This window comes from Aspergillus welwitschiae (assembly GCF_003344945.1).
Source record: "Aspergillus welwitschiae strain CBS 139.54b unplaced genomic scaffold BDQ94scaffold_10, whole genome shotgun sequence".
Classification (NCBI taxonomy): Eukaryota; Fungi; Ascomycota; class Eurotiomycetes; order Eurotiales; family Aspergillaceae; genus Aspergillus; species Aspergillus welwitschiae.
Window position 1 is genome coordinate 711,122 of NW_020798704.1, and position 22,155 is coordinate 733,276.

The 22,155-nt window shown below is 50.4% G+C and overlaps 8 protein-coding genes across 8 annotated transcripts; 5 read left to right on the forward strand and 3 right to left on the reverse strand.

Annotated features, from left to right (window-relative positions):
• Positions 1-858: 858 nt before the first annotated feature.
• BDQ94DRAFT_158554 (bifunctional K:H/Na:H antiporter NHX1) lies at positions 859-5,518 on the reverse strand (the record flags this gene model as incomplete). Its single annotated transcript, XM_026768969.1, has 6 exons — positions 859-2,090; positions 2,142-2,801; positions 2,880-3,029; positions 3,110-3,145; positions 3,930-5,159; positions 5,218-5,518. 6 exons carry the CDS (start codon positions 5,516-5,518, stop codon positions 859-861), a joined length of 3,609 nt encoding a protein of 1,202 aa, XP_026628256.1.
• A 1,720-nt stretch (positions 5,519-7,238) lies between these two features.
• steA (sexual development transcription factor SteA) lies at positions 7,239-10,238 on the reverse strand. The gene is made up of 5 exons (XM_026763555.1): positions 9,855-10,238; positions 9,636-9,735; positions 8,036-9,571; positions 7,837-7,920; positions 7,239-7,779 (listed from the first exon to the last, which is right to left on the reverse strand). Exons 1-5 carry the CDS (start codon positions 9,976-9,978, stop codon positions 7,527-7,529), a joined length of 2,097 nt encoding a protein of 698 aa, XP_026628257.1. The 5' UTR covers positions 9,979-10,238; the 3' UTR covers positions 7,239-7,526.
• A 93-nt stretch (positions 10,239-10,331) lies between these two features.
• On the forward strand, positions 10,332-11,208 carry BDQ94DRAFT_140458 (uncharacterized protein). The gene has a single exon (XM_026765630.1). The coding sequence runs from the start codon at positions 10,499-10,501 to the stop codon at positions 10,832-10,834; it is 336 nt and encodes a 111-aa protein (XP_026628258.1). The 5' UTR covers positions 10,332-10,498; the 3' UTR covers positions 10,835-11,208.
• A 1,663-nt stretch (positions 11,209-12,871) lies between these two features.
• BDQ94DRAFT_140459 (uncharacterized protein) lies at positions 12,872-13,435 on the forward strand. The gene has a single exon (XM_026765631.1). It carries the CDS (start codon positions 13,179-13,181, stop codon positions 13,365-13,367), a length of 189 nt encoding a protein of 62 aa, XP_026628259.1. The 5' UTR covers positions 12,872-13,178; the 3' UTR covers positions 13,368-13,435.
• A 984-nt stretch (positions 13,436-14,419) lies between these two features.
• Positions 14,420-15,567, forward strand: BDQ94DRAFT_11137 (uncharacterized protein). The gene is made up of 5 exons (XM_026763569.1): positions 14,420-14,611; positions 14,702-14,786; positions 14,838-14,959; positions 15,024-15,362; positions 15,418-15,567. The coding sequence occupies exons 1-5, from the start codon at positions 14,589-14,591 to the stop codon at positions 15,458-15,460; spliced, it is 612 nt and encodes a 203-aa protein (XP_026628260.1). The 5' UTR covers positions 14,420-14,588; the 3' UTR covers positions 15,461-15,567.
• Positions 15,568-18,332: 2,765 nt separating this feature from the next.
• BDQ94DRAFT_11162 (uncharacterized protein) lies at positions 18,333-19,554 on the reverse strand. Its single transcript, XM_026763577.1, has 2 exons — positions 19,123-19,554; positions 18,333-19,063 (listed from the first exon to the last, which is right to left on the reverse strand). Exons 1-2 carry the CDS (start codon positions 19,477-19,479, stop codon positions 18,533-18,535), a joined length of 888 nt encoding a protein of 295 aa, XP_026628261.1. The 5' UTR covers positions 19,480-19,554; the 3' UTR covers positions 18,333-18,532.
• Position 19,555: 1 nt separating this feature from the next.
• On the forward strand, positions 19,556-20,935 carry BDQ94DRAFT_11108 (1-(5-phosphoribosyl)-5- ((5-phosphoribosylamino)methylideneamino)imidazole-4-carboxamide isomerase HIS6). The gene is made up of 3 exons (XM_026763564.1): positions 19,556-20,083; positions 20,225-20,411; positions 20,535-20,935. Exons 1-3 carry the CDS (start codon positions 19,784-19,786, stop codon positions 20,816-20,818), a joined length of 771 nt encoding a protein of 256 aa, XP_026628262.1. The 5' UTR covers positions 19,556-19,783; the 3' UTR covers positions 20,819-20,935.
• A 224-nt stretch (positions 20,936-21,159) lies between these two features.
• Positions 21,160-22,030, forward strand: BDQ94DRAFT_11238 (uncharacterized protein). The gene is made up of 3 exons (XM_026763591.1): positions 21,160-21,457; positions 21,526-21,583; positions 21,658-22,030. Exons 1-3 carry the CDS (start codon positions 21,420-21,422, stop codon positions 21,982-21,984), a joined length of 423 nt encoding a protein of 140 aa, XP_026628263.1. The 5' UTR covers positions 21,160-21,419; the 3' UTR covers positions 21,985-22,030.
• The last annotated feature ends 125 nt before the right edge of the window (positions 22,031-22,155 follow it).

A 22,155-nucleotide genomic window follows, 5' to 3' on the forward strand; every position in this document is an offset into this window, starting at 1 on the left:
ATGGGAGCAAAAAGCGTGCTGATAATCCATTCATCCTCCGATAAGCCCAACAAATCGGTGGCACCGCGCACACTACAACGCCACATTCTAGCATCGACCAACGAACGAGAGAGAACTCTTCGATCAGGAGAGCTCCAAGACTGGCGTGTGTTATCATGACTCTTATCGCGGGGGAAACCTAGCACGACGCCCGAGCAGCCAATCTGGACACTCCTGCGCCTGATAACAACCCGCGCTGGGCCACCGTAAGTCTGGAGGCTTGTCGCGAAGGATTGCCTTTCGGAATCGGAATTGACAGGAAAAGGGAAGAAGGAATTGGAGGTGCTGGATTGTTCCGAGGTTTACGACTAGTAGCTCATTAAGTTGCTGGTGCTGCCGGCTGGGGAATCACGCGCCTACTTAGTGAGAGGGGGATCGGCCTGGTTGATTAGAATGGCTTGGCTTATCTATGGTGGTATATTACTTCCTACGCATGTGCTCCATTGCAATTCGAAAGAACAAGATGAATCTCAATCACTCAGATCTAAATGGAAACATGGCAATCGTACACAATGACATGTGTCCAGGGTGTCCAGACCCGGCTATGCCAAAGAAAAACAATATAACAGCAGTCTGCACTGGTATATAGTGGATATACAAGCGCCCCCCCAATTAAGGAAGACAGGACTGCCGTGCTGGAGCATACTCGCTACCGAACGCAACAAGGGCCAGCTACAACCACCGACAGAACCCCGGGGTCGAGCAGAAGGAAAAGCCATTCCGACCATGGGGGGGCTGGCAGAAGAACAGTGGAACAGAAGATGGAATCATGCATTATGAGTACACACAAGGAGGAAGAGAAAACGAAAGGAGTATCATTTAAACAGCACCAGGCCCCTTGTGGTTCGACTGATCTAACAAAAGTCGAGGCTTGATATAATCTTCGTCCAATTGTCGGAACCACGCCGCGTGGTCCCCAGACGGACCACCCGAGAAGAGGTCGCGAATGGCATCGCGGGCGCTCAATCCGGTTTCGCGCCGGTTAGGTGACGGGTTGTTAGGGGGTGTGGTCTGCGACGACTCCAGATATTGCTGAGGCTGAGACGGCGATCGCCTGAGTCGCGAGGTAGTCGGCGCCGGGGCGGATGGGGGCAGGTCGTCATCGGACGGCGCATCCTCGACATCAAGGTCGAACGCGTCCAATTGGTCGGCGTCTGCCACACGGCCCTTCCCAGTGGTCCTCAAGCCAAACTCATCCTCACTGGCAGCCTCGCTGTCGCTGTGGTTACGGGCGCCACCACCCAGCAGCGTGGCTGTTGACGTACGGTCACGGCCTGAATCTCTCTGGCTGTATGCATTGGAATAGAGCCGGGCATGGCCGCGAGTGCGGCCCGAGCCGGATGGAGGAGGACTGGGACGACGATTATTGCCGCTCGAATAGCTGTTGTTCCGATCTATATCGCCGCGCGGCACTCCATCCAACGGGATGGTCGAGTCCATACGGCGAGGCGTGTATCCCAAGCCTGTATCAGAGCGTTTGTAGTAGGTGCCACCGTTGGTGACCTCAATGTCAAATTCATCGTCCGACTCGATCTCTTCGACAACTCCGGTCCGAATTCCCAGAATTTCCAACATCCGGGCCGTTGTGCCGCCGAAAATGATGACGGTCAACACCACCACCACGAGAACAGTGGCCCGCAGCGCCGGGGCGTTGACTCCCTTCAGACCTGCGGCCAGCGCAACACCGACAGCTCCACGCAGACCTGCCCAGAAAAGCATTGCTTGGTAGGCGAAGGGCAGCTCGTCGGCAACATCCATGCCGCGGCGACGGGCTCTGTATCGGATAAACCAGTTGATCGCCTTGGACAGCGGGAACACCGCCAGGTACCGCGCGATACAGATACCGAAAACGGCGACCAAGATAAAGAGAGGCTTGAACTGTAGATGTCTTTGGACGAGCAAGTCGAGTCCGAGATAGATGAAGATAAAGTTCTCCGACAATTGCGCCATCACTTGGAAGAGGTACTTCGTGGTAAGTTGGGTACGGCGCGACATGTTGTAGTATGCATAGTGTTTGAGGGTGATTCCACAAAACAGGAGAGACACAATTCCTAAGAATGTCAGCTTGCTTCGCACCGAATTGTGACAAGCATCTCACTCACCAGACAGATAGACACCATTCGAGAAGAAGTAACTGGCATAGGCGATAAGGACAATCAAGCAACTCTCAATCTTGGGCTGGCGGCGCACATGTGTGTACTTCAAGCCCAGAGCGGTCATGATGCCGACGATGACACCCACCATCATACTTCCAAAGAAAACCAGCAAGAACAGTCCAATAGCCTCGAACAAGTTCAAGAAAGTCAAGGAGCCCGCATCACTGTCGGCATACTTCTGCGCGGTCTCGAATAACACAATAGCGATGGCATCGTTCAAGATCGACTCGCCAAAAATAACGGTGTAGAGTTTCGGCTCGACCTTGTACAAGTTGAAGATAGCCAAGATGGTGACCGGATCCGTCGCCGACAGTGTCGCACCGACCGCGATGGCCTCAACGAAGGAAATGTTCAACCCATCCAACGGAATTCTCGTCCAGACAAACAAGACCAGTCCCAACACGATAGCCGAGATGAACGTTCCCGCGAAGGCGAAGGTGAGAATGGTACCGATGTTTCGGAAGAAGTTCGCCTGGTGTAATTCGTAACCCGATGCCAAAATAATCGGAGGAAGGAGAAGGTTGAAGAAGAACTGATAATCGAAGGTGACGCTATCCTGAATGGGTGACTCAGGACTCAATCGGATGATCAATCCGACAAACATGCCTAAAGTTATCCCGTACCCATGAGCGCCTGATCCTCATAATATCCCAAAAGGAAACAACCAAGCTGCGATCGACATACCCGCAAATATAGACAGCACTGTTTCATGAACCGCCTGGATCTTCTTCTGTTGGAGAATGTAACTCGTAAATAGCGCGAACATCAACAACATAATCAGGATGAAGAGCGCCCAGGAGCTGAAGAACTCCTTATCGCCGGTATCCGGAGCATCTGCTGTTAAAACCGACATTGTCAGAACCAATGGCCTCATGCAGAAATAGGATACTTTGGGTGAAGTATAATGCGCGTACCATCATCGGGGTCCGTATCCGAATCCACAGCTCTCCCTGAAAAGCACGAGTCCGTTAGTGATCATTTTCGTTTCAAATCGCCCGGCCGCGTATGCATCCATCACAAGGGGCCGCCGCCTCCTCACAGAGGAAACCCCCAGGTATCTCTCAGCCAACAACCCGAATCTTGACATCCGCATGAAGGAAACCACTGATATCGCATAGGACATTGGAGACATACGGAGTAGCTGGTGTAAAAAGTCGCCCATCACTTGGGTAGCCATTGTTTGGGGATATCCCTCGCAACCACGACGCGGATGACGGTTAACGCCCAGCAGCGAGTCTCTGGCACGGGGACCAGGCACACATAATCTGCCGATCGCAAAAGACCTGACGGGAGGCAGAAAGGCGCAACAGCAGCGAAAAGCGAGAGACACGAGAGATGTGTGAAGCGAAAGCTGGCATGAGTAGGGGACAAGTATTCGTCAACGCCCGCCGGAGTCCCGCGTGGCCAAGACCCGACGCTGTTCGGCCCGCTGATCCTCCTGGCGTGTGACGTCGCCTCAATAGATGATACTCTCGATTACAATAACGGGTCTTTTTCTTACTATTCTTTCCCACTTCGACCTGGTGTTACAGATTATGATCACTCTCCCATCGGTGTGTAATATTGATACTACTATCTTTCTGTCTGTTACTCCACCACAATAAGAGAAATCCTACGATGAAACAGGCACTCCCCGTGCTCCCTCGGTAAGCCTGCTGGTCAGCACAGCCGCCAATACTGCCGCGCAGCCCCCGAACCTCATCACCCACCCGACACTATCATCCCACGGCTCACCCCGAGGCTTCTGGAACGCCTTGAAAATCGCACTAGAAATTAGACTCGATATGATTTGTGGCGCCGAGATGGCCACATTGTGCAGTCCGAGGATGATCCCCGCCTGTGCCAGATTTTCCTCCTCTTCCACTTCCCCTGCCTTGGCAGTTGAAGTAGGTGATCCATTCTCCAGGTCATGCTCGTCGGTAGAGGCGCGAGCTGGTAAACTTGTATCATTGCGAGGCTGCTCAGCGGAGACTGCGCCCTCATTTTGATGTCGCCGGATTCGACGCTCCGTGTCAATGCGGGAGACCTCCGCAGAGATTAGGGCAAAGGGTGCCCAAAGCGTCAATGCCCACGAAATCCCTACGATCCCGATCACCACCGTTGCGGCTTGGTAAGAATAGATGAAGAAGGTGCTGAACATGCAGACAGCGAACAGGATATGCGACATGAGCCACGCACGCCGAAGGGTGAATCCGGGGATCTGCAACTTCGATAGCCACTTATCTTCCTCTGAATCACCCTTGTTGATTCCCAAGATGGGCGCGGGTGCCTCCATTGCAGTGCCAATTGAGGATGTCGACAGCCTTCTATTGCCTAGGAAGGGCTCATCCTCTGACTGACCTTCCGTAGGCGTAGGCTCAGAAGGAACAGCCGACTTGTAGGTTGGAACAACAAGTACAGGTAACGTCAAATTAGTCACAAATGAGATGATTGCGTAGACCAGCAGCGCGAATGTCCCAATCCTCGTAGCTTCCTCCCAAGCTTTGTTGATATCATCATCCGAGAGACCCGGGTGTCCATCGAAAATCGGATTCACAAAGAGCTGCCCGATATATGTCGTGGAATAGAAGAGGAATGGGAACCAACCCACCCACGCGGCAAGTTGAACTTCGCACACCTTGGCAATCTCTGGCGGTAGATGCTTGATCGACTTGAAAACCTGCTTGAAGAATGTTACAAGCCCAGGGTTCCCCGATGAAGGCGTCCCATCTAGACGGGGATCACGTTCCTTGATGTATAGGCAGCTAACCAACAGCGTTATCCCAAGTGCGATGGACGCCAATGCACATAGGACTTTGAACTGCGTGTTTCCCAAGAACGGGAACCATTTCGGTAGATCCATGTATCCAAAAATATATCCGAGAATGTTACCAACACCGGTGAGCCGGCTAGCCCATGCATTTGCCGCCTCCTGCTGGTGCGAAGGGGCATTGTCCACAATGAAACACCGGATGCCTGCCTGCACTACAGCCGAACAGTCACTTTAGGTTTGCACATATCAGTGCAGCAAGAGGGGACCTACCAGTATTTACAGAAAAGTCGAGGCAGTACATCAAAATGGTGGCCAGTACAATGACCACTGTCCGCGTTGCACTAGAAGCTGGATCGACACCGAAAAGGCCAAGGAAGCCTCCGGTCATCTCCCTGACCCAAGCGAGGGCAAGGAGAGAAATGACCGTTGCAATGCCGCCCACAACCATGAACGGCTTTCTCTTGCCCCATGAAATGCGGCAATTGTCGCTGCAAATGCCGATATACGGCTGCACAAGGGTACCTGTTATAGGGCCAGCAATCCAAACGAATGCAAGCAGAGCCTTGCTCATTCCAAGAGACAGGAGGTAGGGCTATGCTCATGCAACAGAATTAGCCCCTATTCCCACATAGGATCCGATAAACAGTGGTAGCTTACCGATCCATTCGATAGCTCAGTGGACCACACAACCTGAAGACTAGAACAACAAACCTCGTTAGCTTCGGGCAAAAGCTATACAACACACGGACACAGCCCTAGATTACATCGCCAACGGACCAGACTTGTTACCTACCCGCCAATGCTCAAAGTCAACAAAAACAGGTACCAGCTGCTCTTCGTCTCGGACAGATGGTGAGCATCTCCAGCCCCGCTGGTCCCGTTGTTATCTCCATTTCTTGACATCGAATGCACTTGATTATTGTCAGATGCTCCCACCAAAGGGGATGTTTCGTCAGCGAACCGCTCATGCGTTTCTGGCATTTGATCTAGCTAGCAGCAGCGTTGCTGGACACAACGATCCCCTGCTAACAATCGGGGAATTCAAGAGAAATTACCGCGCGTGTGTGTGGTACGATCAGGTCTTCCTGCGTTAGTCATTCATGGGATAGAAAAAGCCCCGAAGATAGCACACACGGACTAGTAGTATATAAACTGATTAGACGTGGATAGATAGGCCCAAGGGTTTGGAAAGGCCGTGGTACACAAGCTAGTCCAGTATGGAATGCAACCGTTCTGTGGGTTCTTCCTGACGGAGGTTGAAGCAAGTGGTTGTGCAATATAGTGTGAGATGATCCCAGTCAAGCTGCTGAAACGTGGCTGGATTCTTGGGAATTCGGCAAGAGGCGGTCGTGGACACGCGAGTATGTGTTCATGGAAAGTGAAGCGCTCGGGGAGCAGTATACTGTAGATAGGAGGTATGGCACGAATATCAACCCTTGGGGTTCCTAGTCTTGCTCCATGCTGGACAGATCAGAACAACAGCTTACTGCAGAGAAATGAAGAGGAGACATTCCCGATGAATACGAATGGGGGTTCTTGGGATGACGATACCTTGTAGAATCGGGTCGACGTCAGCAGGCCATGCACGTGATATACCCCGATCTGGAAGCCGGATCGAACGGGTCACGATTGGATCAGGCGGAGACACGCAGTCGTCTGACAGGTGACAAACATCAATCCCCTGACTGACCGACTGACTTACTTTTACGGCTACTAGCCATTTAACAGCATGGGTTTCATTACCATTTGATTCATATCTATATGTATGTGCTCAACCTCTGCACGCCCGTCGCAGACACAAGAATCCATCCATCTCTCGGAATATCTATAGTGGAAGAAGCTCCAAATCCAGACCCCCCTCCTTGCATCCCCGCTTCAGGTGTGCCTGGAGAGCCGCAAAATATTCCACGAGGAAAGAAAAGTAGCCATTCCAGGCTATGTGCCCTTTTTAATCAACCCTCATCTGTAAATCCAACCTCCCAAAAATTCCCATCACCGCGATAAATGAAATAGTACAAGAAAGCCCATTATCAACATAGCACATGAAACAAATAAAACCAGTAAACCCGACCAACAAAAAGAGACAAGGTGAAAAACAAGGACGATTATGGGGTAGAGACAACAGCATACCAACCCCGAGGGACAAACACATGTAACGCTTATTATGGACACCAAAATCCAGACCGACCGCAAATAGGAAACAAAGGAAGATAGGTTCAATCCAAATCTGGAAGCAGCCCCGTCATCAGCCGGGGGACAAGGCCGCAAAGCAGGAGATGAGGTCCTGCGGGAAGCCAATAGCTGTCAACCGAGCCTCAGTGACGTGGCATCAACGTACAGGGGCCACAGGGCCGAACAGCGTACACTTGGCGATGCAATCAATCAAAAACGGAGTAAGGGACGTTTTGTATGCAGACACGCGCCCTAAAACTCCTAGAGTTAATTAGTGAGAACAAACACAGTAGACGACCGAGGGTCGAGATGCGAAAGCATCAGTAAGGACTGAACAAAGCGAACTGGGTAACATGTAACATGGTCTGGCGAAGAACAACCAGTTAGAGGTCCACCATGGCGCTCACTCATAGCTGCTGCTGCAAGAGTTGAGGCGCAATCATATGAGGAGCGACCATTGTGGGCATAGCCGATGGCAAGGTCATAGCGGAGGGCATCGTGGTCATGCCAGGAACATTGACCATGGCACCTGAGACAGATTCAGACGGGGACGAGCCCTCCTCGGCCGAACCAAATCCGTTCTCTTCATTTTCCAGGTCTTCCTCGTGGCCAGAAAGGGGCTGCTGCCCATCCTGTTGAGCCTCGTGGATTCGTCGGTGTCTATCGGGCAGATTAGCATCCTGCAATGAATAATAAGTGAATATGTTGATAACTTACTGTGCCAGGTTATCCGATCGGGAGAATGCTTTGTTGCAGTAAGGACAAGGGTAGGGCCTCTCCTGGGTGTGTGTTCTCACGTGCCTGGATCCTTCATGTTAGTCGGCGGCTACAGAAACAATGGCTTTAAGGCTTCCGTCGATCCCTTAGGAACCCGGACCAATTGGACAGCTCATAAAAATAGAATTTTGCAACTTACCGTTTCAGATGTTCTAATCTCTTGAAGAGGCGCCCGCATGATGGAATGGGGCAGGAGTGTGACTTCTGCGGGTAGGGGCCGAGCTCCATCATGGTAGCGCTCCGAGCACGACGAATGGGACCGTATCGGTCAGACTTATTCGTCGCACTGTTCTGGACAGATGCATCTAGCGCCTCACCACTAGGGAGAGGCGCTAACTCATCTGGTTGATTTGCAAGAGCCAAGGTACCCTGCTCGGGGTTTTCCTCGAGGCTCGGCAGCGGGGTGCTGTTGCGGGACATCTCATGCAGCAAATTCTTCTGGGGAAGGACTGCAGCGCGATAGCCATTGGCAGCCCTGAAAGACTGATCATGATGAGACTCATCCACCTCCGCTACCGGAGCCACCGAGCTAGAGACTGAACGACGAAGGTCGCTGGGTTTATGGGCAGCGTACGCAACAGCTTGGTTCGGTGCACTCGTCACCTGGGGGTGCGGGCCAGCGCCAACACTGGTGATACTCGGGGGTATCGAAGACCGGCGCCTACGTTGCTTGTACGTAGGAGAGCCTTCGATGACCGAGTAGACATTTGAAGGGAAAGTTCTCGCAGGCGCCGGGTAGTGAGCATGGGCAAGATTCGACGGGGGTAGCTGCATCATTGGATTGAAGTGAGTTGCGGAAGAGATATCGGGGATGGCGGTGTAGAGACCGGTGTCTTCGTTAGCGATGTATGCCGGTTCAGCTCCAAGGTGGGAGCTGTGCTGAGGAGGTGTAACAGGCTCGAACGATAGACCCCGGTTGCTGTAGTCCTCGTATTGAGACGAAACGAACGATGGCGCTGGCGAGTATTCGACGAAGGTGGGCATGGAGGCATGGCGCTGGTGCAGACGAGCAATGGGCATGCCATTGCGGTCGTATTGGATGTGCCCGTATTCTGCTTCGCGCTTAATAACGCTCTGGGCCAGGGTGGTGGGCATAGGAACTGGGTTGTACATCGCCGGGTTGCCCGACTCGTCCGGGAGAAGGGGTAGCGCCGGGGGAGCCATCTGGGGAGCCATCTGGGGAGGAGGCATAGCGTCAACGGTCCGAACCACTGGGGATGCGGGTTGGCCATATGTCGTACTTGCGTGTGCAGCAAACGATGAGGAATTTGCTTGTTGTGCCTTTGTGAGTTGTTCATACAGCGACTGGGATGAATCGAACTCGAAAGACAGAGCAGGCTCGCTGACCGCAACCGTGGTCGCCTCCTGCCCCATTTTCTCCCGCTTCAGATCACGTTCCAACGCATCAAGAAACAGCCGATCGTGTGGCACGCTGTACCAGTAGAAGACTTTCTGCTTTTTCTGGGTTCGAATGCAATTGTTCTTGTAGAGGAAGTCGAGGAACGGGCTCTTGGGTTCTTCTAGAGTAGCATCAGTTCCGGCCTTGAGGTTTCGCAAGTCCGAGAAGATACCCTCCTCGAACTTCTTCGAATTCTTCACAGGGCGCCCGAAGGCCTGGAATCTGAATGCGAGGCATCTCACGATGTCGGTTCCGGAGATGTGGAAGAGGTTGCTCCTGTCGCGAATCAGTTTAGGTGCCCTTTGATCAACTGCATGGTATTGCGACGATCGCAACTAACCATAAGACGCAAGAGATATAGTCGCCAGTAGGAAGCAAGAAGCGTCGGATAAGTTGATCTGCATGCCAGTCTACCGGCGCCGAGAGGAGAAAGTATTTGACTATACCATAGATAGACCATTAGTCAGGAGAGAGTTCCATAAAAGAGCCCAGATCGAAGGCGACTGAAAGCTAAACAGGAGATCTGGGGGTTTGTAAGCAACCGCAAAGGGAAACGTACGATTGTCAACCTGCTGCAGCGCGACTTGCGCGTCATGTGGAAGGCTTTGCTGGGCCTCAGTGGAAAGCATAAACGTCTCCGGCTTTTGGGGAGGTGCCATAGGGGCACCGTGTTGGGAATACATAGCGGATGTGATATACGATAGTCTGTAGGGGAATCAGTCAAATCTTTAAAACGACGGTTTGCTTGCAAGCATAAGCGCGAACAAAGAAGAGCGCCATGGGAGCGGCAAGTGGACGGTGTCACAGAGCCACTGGTTGGGCAGAGCAAGGAGTTACGCACAGTCACAGCACCCGGTTAGGAAAGCGGACAAACAACCACTCGCAAGGAATCAAGGGGAGCGATCTCGGAGGATTGAATGCTATAAAAAGACAGAAACAGGTTTGGATATAGGGTGTTCAACGACGGAATCGTGAAACACAAAGGGTTATCCAAACACGGGCGATGGTAAGAAAGAGAGGTGCCAGCCTCTTGTATGGGAAGAGTAGCTAGTATTTAGGCGCTGACGTTGTGCCGACCCTCGTCAACAAAGGGCAAATGAAAGGCAGTGAGAAAGAGAGAGAGTAGCAACAGAGAGTTGAACTGGGCCAGCCCGATTACAAGTCCCTTGAGGAGATAACTCGCACGGCGAAGATGGAGTGGAAATGAAACGAAAGGAGGTGAAGAAGAAGAAGAAGAGGAAGGACGAAGTAAGAACGGAAGAAGAAAAACAGAGAGATGCCAGTCGCGATGGGAAGAGAGGAGGGGAAGGGGAAGAGAGGAAGAGGACGAAGTGGAGGGATGAAGTAGGGACTTGCTTTTTTACAGCAGTGATGAGGTACAGATCAAGTATGGGAGGGCAGTCGGTAACCGGTAATAATAATGCCAATCGATACAATAATAATCTAACAATAAATAATAAAATCGGGAAAAAGAACAATAATAATTTTAAACGACCGGCCAGTGTCGAGGGACGGAGACTTTGGGTCTGGGAGGAGTAATTCAGGGAGCGCCGCCGACCGAGACCCGCGGATCGAGTCGCCCACTTCTGGAGTCTCTCTTCTAGTACTCTCTCTCTCTCTCTCTTTTCTCCTGGGCGGCTTGACTAAGTCACTTACTTAGTTGGTTGGGCTCCGGCATACGCGCACGGCGAAAAAGTAGGGCTTTTTTTTACCCACTGAGTAAAGAATAGGAAAATATAAGTGGAGACTGGCGCCAGGGACCGACTTCAGGGCAGGGGAGAAGGGAAGGGGGGGAAAAAATAAATAAAAAAGAAAAAGAATATTTGAGAGTAAGTAAAAATAATAAAATAAAATAATGAATAATATAATAATAAAAGAGGGGGGGGAGGGAAAAAAAGGACTGAAAGCCTGAGAGAGCCTAAGGGCAAAAAAGAGGAGGAGAAAACCAGAGAGAGAGCGAGAGAGAGACGACAGAGAGAGAAGAGAGAGGGCCCTCCCGGTATTCAAATCACACGATACAGGAATTATACACGTATGGTAAAAAGGGCTGCTCCCTGAAGTAACCTCCCCCAGGACCGATAATCCAGCTATTTGCTACTCTCAACAGCAAGTTCACAACTCCAAAAAGTGGGGTCAACGGTAAGGTATTCAGGTATCCAAACGGTCAGGTACCAGGAGGATAACCAGCTTACCAGACAGTGGGGCTGCCGCCGACTTCCAAAGATTCCAGTCCATCCCATCCGTTAGTGATTTTTTGTTGCCGGGCCCGCCTCCCTCTTGGGTTAGTCCACCTCCATCGTTGCTAAACTTATCCATAGAAACCTGCTGGAAGGTGGTAAGAGTAATCAGTATGGAGTAAGTTCTCTTGTAGTTAACTAGTCAGTTAATTTTCTGCTCAGTCATACCAACATTGAAAGGGGGAAAAGAAAAAAGAAAAGAAAAGAAAAGAGAAGAGAAAATCATCAGTTGAAAGGGCCTCTACTACATACTACGTGCTACAAAGTAATCATCCTACACACCCTGTCTGCCTCCTGCAGCTTGCAATCATACACCCCAAAGCTTTAAGCCAATCCCATTGAATCTGTGGGGTAGCCTACCTGCTCCGACTTGGCGACTGTTAATTTGAAGAGCGCTTCCTGAAGATATCTTACATCATGGGCCGCGCGATATTTACTGGCTTTTGCTATGTGTGGGGAAGGTGTGGCTAACCTTAGTTACCTTACACAGAAGAAAGGAATGGGCAAACAGAACATGCAAAAGTGGAGATGGTCCGGTAGCCTAGGCACCTCCATGATGGGTCATGGGTATCCGACGACCTGACTGTTGGGAATTTATTCGGAATTGCAACCAAAATAGGATATCATTTTGCTTTCTCTGTGGACAAATTGTCTTGAGTCGGATCCAGGGAGCCTTAACGCAAGTAAGCTCTATCTCTTGGCATCCCGATATTACTATCAGAAGCTTTGGAAAAGGGGAAATCAGGAGAAGGGTTTTCTTTTTGTGGTGTAGTAAGTAAGTATTGTGTAGTAAGTAGTGTACACCACCAGATATGCACATAGGCGCGCACGGGCGATGTACCTCCTCTTCACTGACTTAGGCGATGATTTTTTGGGGGCCTCATTCTTCTTGGGGGCCATTTGCCAGGTTTCCAGCCTATCCAAGCATTACACACATACACAAACACAACCCACCATTGACACTAGCACTGCAAATCACAGCCAGCGGCTATGGTAAGGGAAGTCACATCGAATAAGAAACAGTAGATGCGGGTTGCTTAACCGCCCAGTTCATCGCTACCAACCTTCTTCTACAGTAGTCCACCCTTCGCTTTTTTTTTAGCCCTTTTGTGCCAGCAATGCTGCCCGCTTGGTCAAGGCATGGATATGAAATCACAAACCAAGGCGCCTCGCTGGGTTTGCCGCCTTGGGTGGAACCAAGAAAAGACCACTACGCCAAGCCTGCACACCCGATCAAACTGGCGCGGGAAACAATCTTGAAGCATTCGCCCCTTGTTTCAGAATTCTGGTGAGCGCTTACGACTCCGCCAATGGGTGGCATGGGTTATCCCTTCCAACCCACAATTTTCAGTGGCCCCAACTGAACTCAGAGAAGCAAATCCACTTTCCAGACGTGGTAGTGTGCCTTTCTCTCTCTCTGAGATAGGTTTGTTTACCCTTGCCTAGTTACTCAGTCACTTACCTTCCCTGTATATTAACTACTGTAGTTATAGTATGACTATCAGACTAGTAGGGTAGCTAGTAATAGCCCATCCATCCATCCATCACCTTAGTTTCCTGATTGTTCTGTTGACCCTTCCAGCAACACAGTAGGACAAAGGCTTCCAACCTGATTCTTCGATTGTGTGGTTAGATATCTGGCGGCTATGCTATCATCATCTGCAAATAATTGCCTGGCGTGGCATGGCATGGGCATGGCAGTGTTGTATTACTTACTTGTCATGGGCTCATCTGATTGTCGGACGAGCATGCACAGTACCGCCACCCAATTTCTGTCCAACAGGCGAATTACATGCAGGGTTGTTATGCGGGTTTCCGAAGTAGTTAGTATCTAACTAGTAGAAACTCTTCAGAGCAACACCACTACTTGTAACTGATGGCACCAAAAATAAACCGACTGACTGATCTTACGTGATGACCAGTTTTTGACCGTGGCGCACAATGATGTACAATCCTTGGTATTATTCATCTAGTAGAAACAGAGTAGGTACTAGCCTCTAGGGAAGTCTACCGAAGCCGTCGTACAGTATGATATGAATTGCCCCTTCGGCTTGCATATGGCCCCCTTTGTTTGGGAAGATCAAGGGTATCGTGGAGGTCACTCGGCCAGGCAGTGCTTACACACATGTACATACAGTTCCAAAAGCATGGCGGGCTTAGCTGCTCAAAGATAGGAATAGCCTACAGCCCAAAACGCCACTGCCACCAAGGGACGCATGACCGGTGAGATTTGCCGCTCAAGGCTGGTTGGGGGGTTTTACTTAAGATAGTAGTAGTTGGGAAAGTAAATCCCGTAAGTTGGTACCTACTTAGGTACTTTCTGCCTTTCGATTGTCTTTGGATATATATAACTGATCAAGGTGATCAATCACAATCACCATCATGGCGGCAAGCGCTACGCCCATTGGCCCACCAACCATAACCCCCAAATGAAGATTAATATCGGATAGTACAAATTATCACGATCGACTAAATCACATTCACCTGACTCTTCCACAAGATACAGGCAACGATCTAAATTAAATCGCACACAGTATGAGGGGCCCGATTACCCGAGCTCAATTTTGAGACATCAAGGTTTGGTCCGTGTGCATCAATATAGTGCACTTCGATATTAGGATCGTGCTTTATGGGGTATGTTCCTAACTCTCAGAACATCAGGATCGTCCTCGCCGTCCGAATTCATAGATGCCTGATGATATTATCACTGGTATGTCAGAAATGACATAATGATCGCCCTAGTCACATACCAGGCTGAATCATTGTAGCAGGATAGGAAACAAGCGCGGGTAAAGTCGCAATCCATGTTTCGTGACCCGAGCTAACCCATTTGTTCAACGCGATGACAATGACAAATCTGAAATCGATTGTTTGCTAGTTACTATGAGAGAAAAAGGCGATGTTGCGAAAAATGAGGTCTAGCCGGTTCATCCCCGGAGCATGCCATCATACGGTCAGGACGTTGAGCATCAGGGGTGATCTGCGCAATCCGAAGGATGGATGCGAAAACGGCGAAGCTTAGTCGCCAAGCCTTATGAGCCCAATTCTTGTGGTCCATGGTAGGATGTGTCTTCCGAAAGTCAGTCCGAAGTGTGCGGTGAGGCCATGATTGCCCCCTTTACTTCCTCCACTTCAGCCCGTTCAGGGAGGTTAAAGATTGCTAGTATAGTCGGTATGCTGGCCATAGAGGCATACTTAGTGCAGCGGTGCCGGAATTGTCAGGCGGTCATTGGCCCGATCGTCAAGATCTTTATGTAAGTTAGTAGTCTACTCCACAGTTTCGGCCGAATTCTGAATGTCCACAGAGAAAGAAAGAGAAAGCTACAGAGATAGTCACCGTGCACTGTGCAGACTGCAACGACTGCGTATGCTGGGCAACAAAAAAAGGGGGGGCTGCATCATGGGTATGCCATGCCGGTCAGGAGAGGTCAGGGACCACCAAGAAAACACAAAAATAGACAGGCTGATATCTGAGCACTGTCATCGATCAGGGTCGGTGGAAAGAGACCCCTTGCTAACCATGATAAATTCTCCGAAGACCCAGTCAAAAATGCCGGAGGCTGGTTGCTGCATTTGGGAGAAGTCCGAGAGACCGAGCAGCCCGAGGGGGCGCCGATAGCTTGCACCCATACACATTTAGGGTTATTCAGAGCCATGTCTCTAGTCTGGACGCCTCTTCGGAGCAGACTACGTAAGTTGTCGCGATATCTCGCAATAGTCTTCGGAGCAGTTGCGAAAGGAAGTGGAAGAACGGCGGAGAAATGGGGATTGAGATGGAGTCGGGATGGCTCGATTCCAATAGCAACAGTCGGTGGAATGGCGAGACTAAGGTTAGCATAGCAAATAGTGCCAGTAGTACTCCGTCGAAGATGCTAAGTGGTTAAGTGGTACTACTAAGGACACCTTGGAAACTCAAGCTCTCCCCTGACGGTTGAATCCTTCCAGACCCTAATGGGGTGGCAACCAAGCCGGAATAGGCAATTGTGCCTGGATTCCATGGGGTTCTTGATGGAGACCAAATGGGGCCATAAATTACGGCCGCCTCTGCCGGCTTGCTGACCACAAGGTCGCAATTGGTAAAGCCGGCATTAGCTCGTTAGTTAGTTGGTTAGTAGTAAGTTAGTTCAGAAAAAGCGCCTTTCTACTTTGACTTACCTATTCTGTCATCTGCGAAGAGGAAAGGCCGCATTTCCAGCAAGGGAAGGCTTGGCCCGCTCTCTGTGCAATGGGCCTGGGTTTGATCGTCCGGCCTGAAACCATCTAGAAAAGTCCAGCACTGTTCCAAGTTCCGGCATCCGTCACTGCCAGGGCCACCCGGGCAATATCTCCTACTGTATGAGCCTGTGCCGCACTCGGCCTGCACTGCTACCTGTCGGGGATACGAGATGGGCAGCTCAGGGCGATCAAACAGAGGCCGGACCAACGCTAAGTCCATCTTTCTACATCTTTACTGCCTATTCTGGTGATCGCTTGTGTCTCGTATCTAGCGATGAAGCTAAGCTGGAGTAGTGTCCAAGATGAAACCTCCCAGCCTGACTCGAGAACGTGCGGGGGAGCTTAGAGTCGCGTCCATCCGGGTTCTGTTTACAACTAACTGTCAGGTCCTTAGTGGAATGCGCAGCGAATGCGCCGTCTCCATACTGATCCTCCCAGCCTGGTGCACCTATCTCTTCCGGATTGCCGATACGTTCGTTGGTTAGTAGGCCGGTCTTTGTCGGCTTCTTTCACCCAATATTTCGCGCACACACACAATAGTCGCTTGTTGACTTCAGTCAGACTATCCCACAAACTGATATAAATCCGCGAACCATGTTAACAAACCTCCCGAGACCCAAAAGAACAACTTTGGCTCCCTGGAGAATCTCGCTCCGCCAGTCAACAAAATGGAATGGCCGGATATATCGAAATGGAGATGATCAGCGGCCTTATCCTCTCGCCGTTTAAACCTCGGGTTTCGGTATTAGCCTATATGCTGTATGGCGACCAACGGAGAAAGCTGGAATTCCGTGTCCGCGAATCCACTTCTTTTCTACTAACTTTCTGCCCAGGTCGTAGATCGATCAGCTAGCTTACACTTGTCTCTCGATCCTCCGCATTGTCGACTTCTCAATACTAAGGACCACAGGTGCCTTTTCTCCAGCATACCTGTCTTCTAAGTAAAAAGATATCGATGGGTCTAATCACACCAGCTAGCGCATTGTCAAGCTGCCAAGAAGATAAATTAGCACTAAAAGCGGGGGTTACGCATTCTTTTTCACGTTCCTGCATGAAGGAGCATATAGCGGCAATTTCTGTCACTAGACATTGATAGTCCAAACCTGCATCATGTCATCAACAACGACACGCTATACACACCATTCTAGCTTCATACGGGATTCGGCAGACTTCCGCTTAAGGAATGATAAATGCCAAGTGCAGTCGGAAGGATTACAGAGTCCGCTGGCATGGCATCGTCTAGACTCTTCAGAAGGCACCAACCACCCTGTATCCACGAGTCACGACTCAGGACTTCTGACTCGTACTAAGCGACATTTCCAAGCGACTCCGGTGTAAGTGTTAAAGTACGCTGCTCGGAAGGGTTACGTGCAGAATCTGAAACGACGAAGATGTCTCCCTGTCCCGCCTAATGGATTGTGGTTCGTGCAACGGCACGAGCATGCAGATTTTAGTGGGAGATGACTAACGAAACCGGATGGATGCATGGCAATAAGGGTCACTAATATTGACGCTTAGCAATTCGCATCAATTTTTATTTTTCTTCTTTCCCGGCTTCTCCATTCCCCTTCACGGCAGCGGTACCTGAACTAGAGAATTGGAACCACGGAACCGCTTTTGCACTAACCTATTATTATCGGATTATTCATGCAGGTACCCCGGTACACTGGAACTAAATACATAGTAGACAGAGGAACTGCCTGAAGGTGGGACGTTTATCCGCTAGTAGCAGATCGGTGTGCCTTGTAGCCGCAGAACTGGCAAACTCAATCATATCAGACTGGCTAACTACTAGTCCTTACTAGGCTGGCTTAAGCCGAGGCCGAGCGTGAGATGGGGGGGGAAAAAAAGGAGTGTGACTGATCAGATGATAAGCTAGAATTTGACGACTCAACATTTGGTGAGTGCTATACTGGAAAGAACTGACGTGGGCGTGATAGTAGTTCACTAGGGAATCAAGCTAACAAGTACTAAAAGTCTTGTTCACAGTCGGTTCATGCGACACTCTTTCACCCCGTATATCTATACGAGATGGAGACGTTCTATTTTTTGCTCGATAAGAGACTAGACGCTTTCCAGGATCTATCTATCTAGGATGACTCGTGCTTCAGCTGTTTATAGACGGCACTTAGCGGCTAAAACTGGCCAACCTCTGGGGTATTCTCATGTCGGTCGACCTTCTCAAACATCCTAAGACCATAGGTTGTCTCAGAAATGGGGGTCTCGTCCTCAAACCTTAGCTCGACTCGGGGATATCACCGTATTCGGAACAGCGTGCTCGGTCTCGCGCATAGTTTAGTGCGATTGGAACGTGCTTTGCAGGCTGGTCTTGAGGCGTTTCGGAGAATAAGGTTTGAGTGGGCAAATCAGAAGTTTCAGCATTGAATCAAGGCTGCAGCCAGCATGAGCGCCAGGGCCATCTCGACGTCCTCATTACGAGCGGGCGCATCGTTCTGCTCTCCCCTTTCTTGACGCACATCGAGGACTCGTTCCCGACCTATCACAACATCTCTGGTCGCGGTCAACCTTCACAAAGGGGTCGGGGCGTGTTAGTGAAACAGCCGAAGGACAGAAGGAGGGCGAAGGATTGATAGAGAGTTCCTCATGTAAAGAAACTAGACTACAACCCCTCTTCCGGTAAGAATTACTGGGGCTAGGATACGTCGACAACCAACCCATGTCGAATCAGGGCGCCGCGCTCCGGGCGCGCACGGGACATGAAAGGATCTGACTGGGAGTGGTGTCAGGCGTGGCTAGTACTGCCATTCATGTCTCTCAGGCAGGTCTAACGACGTCCTCTGCCTCTGCCCTTGCCCTTTGTCGTGCGGCGCGGGCCTTGAATGGCGGCCACGTCACGCTTGCTCAAGTTCAAAGCACCACCCGCAAATTTTCCGATAGAAGCACCTCCGACACCGCGCTCCCGACGCTTGGTGCTGGCTGGATTTGATTTGGGTGCGGGCTTCTCGAGAATAATACCGTTCTCCTTGGCTTCACGTCGACGCCTATCTTCCTTCATGTCCGCCTTCTCCTTGATACCTCTTCTGTGCGCTGTGGGCATTTTCTGCTTATACAGAGACGCCTTTGCCCCCAGTTCCTGCATTCTCAGATCAAGAGCCTTGATTCGGTTTTTACCGGTTGGCGCAAGTTCGTTTGCTGACTCGAGCAGGTGGGACTCCTTCAGAAGCCGTTGCAAGGCGAGATTATTCTTCAGATTATCCGCATCCATGGCATCCTCCTCGTCGTCATCACTCTTTTCCTTCTTGGCCTTCTTTTTCGCAGGCTTCGGCTCTTCGGAATATGAGGGCGGTTTCGAGGTCTAGTAAAGGCGAATTAGTAAAGAAGCCACGACAGCACAAGCAAATCTCGTAGACGTACCATGAACGCCTTGCGCGCCTTTTTGTCCATTAAATCCTGACTCTTGATATCACGATGCTCAACTACCTCAACCGGAGCCTCATCTTCCTCTCCGGAAAGGCCATCCCAATCAGAGCCCGATTCAGATGCCTCCTCAAAGTCCTCGTCCTCACTCTCTTCCTCATCCGACTCATCATTGCGAGTCACCTGGCCCCCAGGCACCTCCAACGGTTGAAACTGCGCTTCAAAGAATTTGCGAAAAACGTCCGCAGCAGACGCATCAGTCGTTGCAGTCTGTGACGTCGTCCTCTCCTCCTCCTCATCCACCTTCGTAGTCCTGGAGACAACAGCAGCGTCTCTCTTGCGCTTTCCAACCATTTTCAATTCCTTGTGCTGCTGCTGGTAAAACAAACAATTAAATGCTGAACGACCGACCACCGTCCCGGCGGAAAAAAATAATGCGCGCGATAAGTGACGACTTTGCCGTAATCCAGCCGCTTATGTAACCCATCTACCTCCAAACCATGATTTATATCACGTGTAGATAAGATAACCCGCGCAACCCCTCGTCGGATTTCCACAAAACCGCGGGGGGAATGGATGGAGTTCATTCATTCACATCAGTACTAATCAGACATACGAAATCAATTGAGCAAGCATTGTGGTGGAGAATCTCATAAAAATGACCAAATTTCGTCCCTGCATTGATCTACACTCCGGCCAGGTGAAGCAGATAGTGGGCGGGACGTTGAGCAGTGTTGCAGCGGACCTGAAGACGAATTATGTGTCGAAGTTGCCGGCCAGCCACTATGCAGAATTGTACAGGAAGAATGATTTGAGGGGCGGGCATGTTGTTATGCTTGGGCCCGGGAACGATGAGGCTGCTAAGGAGGCGTTGAGGACTTGGCCTGCTGGGTTGCAGGTTGCGGGGGGGATTACGGATAAGAATGCGAAGTATTGGATTGACATGGGAGCTGAGAAGGTTAGTTGTTTCTTCTAGGTTTTATTCTGTTGGTGTGTATGGATGGATGGGGGACGGACGGGGGTTGGGTTGTTGGGTATTGCTTTGGCTTGGTGGTTGTGTGGTTGTTGCGCAGTATGATGGCTGATGTTGCAATTGCAGGTTATCATCACATCGTTCCTCTTCCCGGAGGGCAAATTCTCCCTTGAGCGGCTACAGTCCGTTCTTGCTGCGCTGGATGGTGATAAGTCTAAGCTGGTCTTGGATCTGAGCTGCAGGAAGAAGGGTAATACGTGGTTTGTGGCTATGAATCGCTGGCAGACGATTACTGAGATGGAGATCACTCAAGGTAAGCAATTCTGGAATTGAAATTGATGCTTTGTTGTTGTGGTTTTGCTTGCTCTGTTTTTACTACACATCCTCTTTCTTGCTCTGCTGTCAATGATTGCCTCAGTACAACTAACAGAGGCAGAATCAATTGCACTCTTGGAGCCCTACTGTTCCGAGTTCCTCATTCACGCCGCAGATGTCGAGGGTCTGCAACAGGGCGTTGACGAGGAGCTCGTGTCCAAGCTGTCCCAGTGGTGCACGATCCCTATCACCTATGCCGGAGGTGCTCGGAATCTTCAGGATCTGGAGAAGGTTCACGTCAGCAGCCAAGGGAAGGTAGATTTGACGATTGGAAGTGCGTTGGATATCTTTGGTGGTTCCGGGGTAACGTTTGATGAGTGTATAGAATGGAACAAGGCGCACTAGGGTGTGGTTGTTGAGTAACTGAACGAAATCGTGGTCAAAATTTTAGACATGAGACATGGCAGATGATGTATATATATTCCAGTCAATACTGAGGACATGAATGAAACTAAAGTGTTAAAAAGAAAAAAGAACGAAAAATAAAAAAAAAAAAAAAAAAGGAAAACACATGCACACGATATGAATAAACACCTCCTTCATGTAAATCACTGAAAGACTCACTCCCCTGACGGGACAAAGTATAACCATCGAGTGCAACACCATGACGCGGACAACAAGTCTCGACACACAACCGCCCGCCCCAAAACAGCTTAGCGCCAACACACCGGAGGTCTCCACCGGCACCTGCGATCCTCGACATCATCCAACGACATCAACGGCCTCATCCCCCCTCTCAACGGCAGCCTGGACAGGCAAACTGCAAGTTCCATCATTCCTTTATCCGTGTCAGCAACCGATACATCCCATCACTAGGCCGCACGTTCCATTATCTCATCGGAAAGCGTATCATCGTCAACCACCCGAGCCGCGCCAGCCAGCCACTCCCGACTCTTCCTCCCTCTCTCACCCCCGAGGTTGCTCCAACCATATCATACCTTTCAAGATGAAGCCTGTCGTCTCAGCCCTAAACGCATGGTCCTGGTACGTCCGCATCATATCAATACAGCGCAACTCCAGAACTAGCTAGCTAATACAAGGACATTGAATAGCGTGGTCATCTCCGTCTTCGCCATCGTTATCCTCTCCGTTTTGGGATCGCTATACAAGGTGCGTTTTATACCGTATCAAATTTCCTCTATCGCCCAAAAGAAGCAGTAATCTGATAAAGAGTCATGGAACAGAGCGAACACCCCGGTTTCACTGGCTCCGAAGGCGAACCTGAAGATGGCGCCGCGGTCGCAGCTTCGATTTTCACGGCCGTGTTGGTGTATATTGTATGTTTGATGCCCCGTATTATTACATTTTTGGATTGGAATGGGCGAGACAAGAAGAGGAAGACAGAGGAAGAGAAACGATGGATTGCTAACCGATTGATTAATCGTATAGGCTTTCTTCGTGTTCTGCGCTTTCCAGGCTTACTTGCACATGAGGGCCCGGAGGGGCGGTGCTATATCGTTGAGTTAAAGGATATTCAACAACATTGCTTTGCGAATTCGAGGTTGGCTTAGGGTGGATTGCGTCGCTTCGTCGTCTTGCTGGAGAAAGAGGAGGGGTATGGATGCAGATGCGGATGTATCATCGCTAGATGTACCATATCTCCTATTCCAGGAGGGCATACTTCCTCTGGAAGTTAAAGAGGGGAAAGGAAAGGAATGACCATATTGTCTGCGTGTGCTGTG